General features: G+C 34.1%; 2 protein-coding genes across 2 annotated transcripts in view; both read right to left on the bottom strand.

Annotated features, from left to right (window-relative positions):
* The window catches only part of LOC112509011 (zinc finger BED domain-containing protein RICESLEEPER 2-like), a 20,022-nt gene extending 18,385 nt beyond the window's left edge, over nucleotides 1–1,637 (bottom strand). The window contains exons 1-4 of the mRNA XM_025113879.1: nucleotides 1,448–1,637; nucleotides 1,116–1,321; nucleotides 251–1,037; nucleotides 12–152 (exon numbers count right to left, since the gene is read on the bottom strand). Coding sequence (XP_024969647.1) covers nucleotides 12–152; nucleotides 251–1,037; nucleotides 1,116–1,321; nucleotides 1,448–1,637 — 1,324 coding nt within the window. The remainder of the gene's footprint in view (nucleotides 1–11; nucleotides 153–250; nucleotides 1,038–1,115; nucleotides 1,322–1,447) is intronic.
* Nucleotides 1,638–4,135: 2,498 nt separating this feature from the next.
* On the bottom strand, nucleotides 4,136–5,731 carry LOC112509805 (zinc-finger homeodomain protein 2-like). Its single transcript, XM_025114976.1, has 2 exons — nucleotides 4,854–5,731; nucleotides 4,136–4,374 (listed from the first exon to the last, which is right to left on the bottom strand). Exons 1-2 carry the CDS (start codon nucleotides 5,491–5,493, stop codon nucleotides 4,340–4,342), a joined length of 675 nt encoding a protein of 224 aa, XP_024970744.1. The 5' UTR covers nucleotides 5,494–5,731; the 3' UTR covers nucleotides 4,136–4,339.
* Nucleotides 5,732–6,069: the final 338 nt, after the last annotated feature.

Here is a 6,069-nt window from a genome sequence, read left to right as displayed (position 1 = left end):
ATTACAAGTACCCCAATATTTGTCAAATTTCTTTTTCATCTTGAGAGCCATATCTCTCATATATTTACTCTCATCTAAAGACAAATCATCTAATGCTTCTTTAATTCCATACAACTCACTAAGAAACAAATTAGAGGTGGGATATTCGGAGCCTATAAAATAAAAGAAGTAAATAAAATTCTATGAGAATTAGGTGATTAGCTTCGAAAAAATGACTTATAATGAAAACCATAAAGAAAATTAATAAWACCTGAAATTATTTTTGTAACCTCGTTGAAAAGCCCCAAGAATKAGCAAATAACTTCAACTTTGTCCCAATCTTCCGAGGTCGGCAAGGTCTTGTATGTCGATTCTCGATCGGCATAATTTVCAAACACGTCTTTAAACTCCAAGGCCGTAGACAACATAGCATACGTAGCATTCCATCGGGTACTAACATCTAAGATCAAATGCTTCTTTGATAAGGTCATTTGCTTGGAAAGTTCGCTAAATATATGCAATCGACCCGGAGAGGCATTCATATGTTTCACACTCTCACGAACATTGTGAATAATGTCTTTAATTTCCGATAAACCATCTTGAACCAACAAATTGAGAATGTGTGCACAACACCGCACATGGAATAACTTCCCCCCAACAATAAGCTTTTTCTGAAAGTTCATAATTTCCATCAACTTTGTAGCCACCACATCATTAGTTGTAGCATTGTCAACCGTCAAAGTAGCAACCTTTGTCTCAATATTCCACTCTTTTAAACACTTAAAGAGGGAATCATATATACATAGTCCAGAATAAGGTGGTGGTACATCAACTAAACTCAATATGCATTTGTTAAGCTTGAAATCGGAATCTACAAAATGACAACTAACAACCATATAATGAATATTTTGCACCGACGTCCACATATCAGTTGTTATACTCACACGATTGACAACGCTTAACATTTTCTTGATTCTTTTCTTGCCTATCTCATAACTAGCAACACAATCTTGCTTAGCCGATGCACGTGAAATCTTGTTAAACCCGGGGTTAGCTTTCTTCATAACCACATTAAATAGTTCTTACTCAACAAAATTAAATGGCAACTCATGAACCATAATCATATGAGAAACAACCTCTCTAATCCTACTATTGTCAAATTTCCAGTTTTGGACCATAGAAGAATCTAATTTCCCCGGCACAACCTTTAACTTTAACTGACCTGGATGAATGGTGTTGACGGCTTTTAACTTTGGGCAATCACTAATATGCCTATGCAATGGTGTGGTGGTTCCATCTTTAAGTTTCTTTATCTTCTCACCACAATGGATGCACTCACAAACTTCAGTTCCATTAGCCAATTTCACCAAGCGAAAATGTTCCCAAACTCCTGAAGTCTTCTTTCTTTTCCTTTTAGCATATGGAGTAGATTATTCATTGTTGACTATGTTGGTCTTTTCTCTATCACCATCAACGGCTGCTACAACGTCGTCTCCATCATTCGATCCGATAACAACCACTTCAGGAGTACTTTCCATTCTTGATGTGTTTGCACTTGATTCAATTTCCGTTGATTCAAGTTCTTGAGGCAATTGCATCAGATCTAAATATAAATCATCAAGAAAGAAATATGGACCGCTACAAGAAACACCAGACATCTACAAAATGCAGAAAAAACATTTTAAATAAAAGAAACATTTTAAATAATCAAACATTTTAAATAATCAAACATTTTAAGAGAATCTTGCTTGAATCCCAATTTTATATTGATGAACCACCCTTGTTTTGGGGTTATAATAATACAAATATGTTTGACCATATTATGTTAATGGACAAAAAGTGATCAAAGCTGCTGGACTTGTGCTAGATGAATCTCATAAGTTTCAGACTGAACCTGATCAAGAAGCAATCTTAACAACTGTAACTTAATAACATCCACTAGTTGTTACAACTCAATGTTTGTTCTTTGGTTTTACGCATCTCTCTAGTTTTAGAAATCATTTGATTTCCAAATTCCAATGTTGGTTGATGTATTGTAACTATGTTCCGGTTTTCTTACGTATATATAACAAGTGAAGAACTATGTTCTTGGTTTGATTTCTTAATGTTTGGCTGAGTATTTCGTTTTATTGAAGCAAAGATTGCTAAAAAGCTTATTGTAAATAAACATTTTACAGTGATTTTGGGTGTAGGCCAGTTACACTTGGTTTTCTCTTTGGTTTTGTTCTACCAAACAAACTAAATCTCCTAAACACCTTCAGTAATCTACTAGCACACTTCCTTTGTGAAGAAAAATTCACAGTTCCTATGCAGCTAGTCACTTGTCCAAGAGGGGTTCTTTTCTTGCTCATTGTTCTTCCCTCTAGCCCATATATACACAAAACCTAAAACACAACAAAATAATAGATAAAAAAACACAAATCATATGGTGGAACCAGCATTGTAAGAATGTAAGCCACGAATCGTAGTTCGTAGATAGGGATTTCTCTTATACAAGCTTGGAAACTCTTTCCAATCATTTAGAATAAAAACCTAAAATCAAAATCAAAAAGAAATTCGGATACTACTATAATATTTAAGAGAACGTACCTAGATACTACCCTTCACGATTGGCGATTGATTCATGGTTATCCCCTTCGCCTCTGCCCTTCACGACGACCACCACAACACCACTCTTCAAGACGTCCACACTCCACACCAGTCAGTCGATGCGATGACCTAGAAGAACTAAAAGAAACCCAACAAAACCTTATTAAAAAGGCCCAATATTAAAAAGGCCTAAACCTTCTTAAAAGCCCAATAATTAAAAAGGTTTTAAATTTTAAATTCAAACTAAATAAATAAACATTATATATTAAAATTAATAGATAAACGAACATAAACGAACATAAATGAACGTAAACGAACATAAACGAACGAACGTTCACGAACATAAATGAACGCACATTCACGAACATAAATGAACGAACGAGACTCTTGTTCATGTTCGTTCGTTTAACTAAACGAACAAAAAATTTTGTTCATGTTCGTTCATTTATTAAATAAACGAACATAAACGAACTTCCCGCCGAACGGTTCACTGAACGTTCGGTTCGTTTACAGCCCTACTCACATATACTCAAAGCAGTTTCTTCAGGATACAGACAGATTCCAAGCTTCTAGGGTTAGTTTCCTTCAATCTTTTGTATTTGTTTTCGATTTCAGTTTTTTTGCACTATACGTGTTCTCTATGATATTTTGTTTTTTTATTCAAACAGAGTTAACATATTTCAAGGTTCGTTTCCTTGTTTTCTTCAATCTTTTGTTTGTCATTCAAGATTCAATTTCTAGGGTTAATTTTTGTGATGAAGCGTATGCATCAATGGAAAAATGTTCTTCTTTATGATTACAGACATAATGATCAGGAGTTAGTACTCATATGATAGTGGAATCCAGACGTTTCATCTATTCTCTTGGTTCATCTATCAATGTTACTTTACCACATGCTATTTCCTTTCTGTTCATAAATACAATTTATTAAAGTTCCATGTTTGAATTTGTGTAACTAACAACAGATAGTCATAATCGTAACAGGATAAACATCTTATTTTAAATATAAAAAAATTAAATTACAATTAGGATAATCATTCTAACAGAATACTTAATTATTACATTTATAAAAATTATATTATTAAACCAAAAATAAGTTATAATAAAGAATATTAAATTAAAAGAATTACATAAAAAAAATATAACTTTTAATAGTTAAGTTAATACAATATTTTTTTCAAAGTTGTATGATATCTTTAAATTTATATTTTATTAAAAAAACATTATTGTTTTCTTAATACCATATAAAACCGTATTATTACATCGATAGAGACAAAAATAAAATGAAAATTGAAATCAAGACGTATCTCGCTACATGATTACCCTTCTAGTTAATAAAAATAAAAAGATTAAAATATATAATTAATAAGTATGGAGCCCTGTTAATTAATACACTAGAGTGCTCCTTGAATTTCATATTTTCATAAATCTAAACAATCAAGTATATATATTTCTGAGATATATGCAGATCTGATCTTAAAAAAAAAAAAAAAAAAAAAAAAAAAAAAAAAAAAAAAAAAAAAACTTTTTTTCATAAAAAAAAAAAAAAAAAAAAAATCGAGAAAAGAGCTAAAGAAGTTTCAATAAATTTGGTTTTATACATAATCATGATATGATATGGATTTTTTGGATTGACCAACAAATGTAAAGGACTTTTTGATGAAGGAGACATAACTTTAAAAGAAACAATTAATAGCTTGTTGAAATTCAAATATAAAAGCTTTTCGGAGATATATATATGGAAGTTTGAAATGTTATCCGTGTGTTGGTGCTAATTAACTCCTTGTATTAATGAAACGGTGACACCTGCAACAATCCCCATGCAATATGAACACTCGGTCATTGATTCATGAAGCACCCACATTAATGTTTGTTTGACAATGGAGGAAATTGCTGATGAAGAAACAAGGATCAGGTGACAGATGTGAATCTTGGCAGGTTTGCATGTCTCACACGTCTTCCTAGTTCTTCATCATCATCCTCATCCTCATCGTCATCGTCATCGTCATCCTCTCTCTCTCTCTCTGCATTAATTACATTTCTATCTGTACTGTCTGTGAAATCAGATGAATGAATTGAAACTAACACTAAATTCAACATGAAAACCCAAGGTAATCAAGCTTCTGAAATCTGATGATCGTTTGAATCGATGTTACAATTAGAGATCTACTAAAAAAGATGGGAATTAAACCTTCTCAACAAGCTAATCAAAAACCCTAAAAATCTAAGAAATTGATCAGGCCTGTTTCTAGAAATGTGAACAATTAATATTCAGGGTTTTTTACCGAGTGTGTGCTTGTTGTTGTGCATCCAGACTTTGAGAACTTTCCGTTTGATGCCGATTTCCTCGCAGAATTGTCGAACAGCAGCCTCCTCTTCTTTCTGAATGCGCCACCCTAACCCCTCCGCAAAAGATAGCATCCGTTCCTTCTGAGATTCTGTGAATTTTGTTCGAAATCGTTTCTTTGAACCTTCTGAGTTAGGATTTGATATCTCTTCTAAATTGTCCCTCGAGGTTGACGGTAGAGCAAGCGGAGGACGGTGGGGGTGAGACGACGATGGCGTCGTCACATGGAGGTAACCAACAGGCCTGTGGTGGTAATAGTAGGTTGCAGGCGGTGGTATCTGGTGGTGTTGAAAGCTAGCTTGGGGATGTTCCGGTTCCTTCCGGTGGAAGTTCCGGTGACAATTGCAGGCGGCGCATTTCAGTGCCTCCAAGGTGCCTTCACCGCCGGCCGCCATAAACTCTCGACATCCGTCCACTGCTTGTTTTCCAATGCCGACTGCGTGATTCTTCAAGCACTCCAAGTATCGAAACCCTGCAATGCCCCCGTTCATCCTCCCGGACGTCCGCTGAATCCCAGTTTCCTCGTCGTCTTCTTCCTCCTCCTCGTCGTCGTCCTCCGTATGCCGATGAAACTCCATTTTCAGTTCAAAAGGATTAAATCAAGAAAAGAGTGAAATGAAGAGAGCAGATTAAAAAGGGAAATTTAGGGAAGAACTGAAGATAAGAGGGAGAAGGAGGGAGTGGACATGAATCAAGTTCTTTTATGGAATTAAAAACACTCCAAAATTCATAGCTCAAGTTTTCTCTGCAAATCTTCTTTCATTCCCTTCCTTTTATAGATCTTTTAAACAACAGAAATTCTTGTTTACACAAACAAACAAATAAAAGAAATAAGAAAAAGAAGATTCAAGAGACCACCGAAAAGGACTACTCATCTCTCTCTCTATCTATATATATATACATATATATATATATATAATAGTATTACGTGTAAATATATTTATATATTATGTAAAAATATAAAACCATAAAGGTGGTGCTTGATTAATTTGAGTTTGGCTCCAAAGGTCAAAAGTAGCTGGAAGTTCCAGTTCAAATCCAATAAAGAATGAAAATTCTCTTATGATCATAGAGGTTCAAATGCGGTGACTCCAGACTATCTGCAAAGCAAATGGTCGTTCTAAAATTAGTCGGCTCGTACAACGAATTAATAT

Source organism: Cynara cardunculus (assembly GCF_001531365.2).
Source record: "Cynara cardunculus var. scolymus isolate 2C chromosome LG 3, CcrdV1, whole genome shotgun sequence".
In the NCBI taxonomy this organism is placed as follows: domain Eukaryota; kingdom Viridiplantae; phylum Streptophyta; class Magnoliopsida; order Asterales; family Asteraceae; genus Cynara; species Cynara cardunculus.
The sequence above is the reverse complement of the archived record's forward strand: the minus strand, read 5'-3'. Positions and strand labels throughout refer to the sequence as shown.

Coding starts and splice junctions, on each gene's coding strand:
- LOC112509805 (XM_025114976.1), bottom strand. CDS start 5,493: ATGGAGTTTCATCGGCATACGGAGGACGACGACGAGGAGGAGGAAGAA. Junction 4,375..4,853: donor CAACAACAAGCACACACTCG/GTAAAAAACCCT, acceptor GGATTGTTGCAG/GTGTCACCGTTTCATTAATA.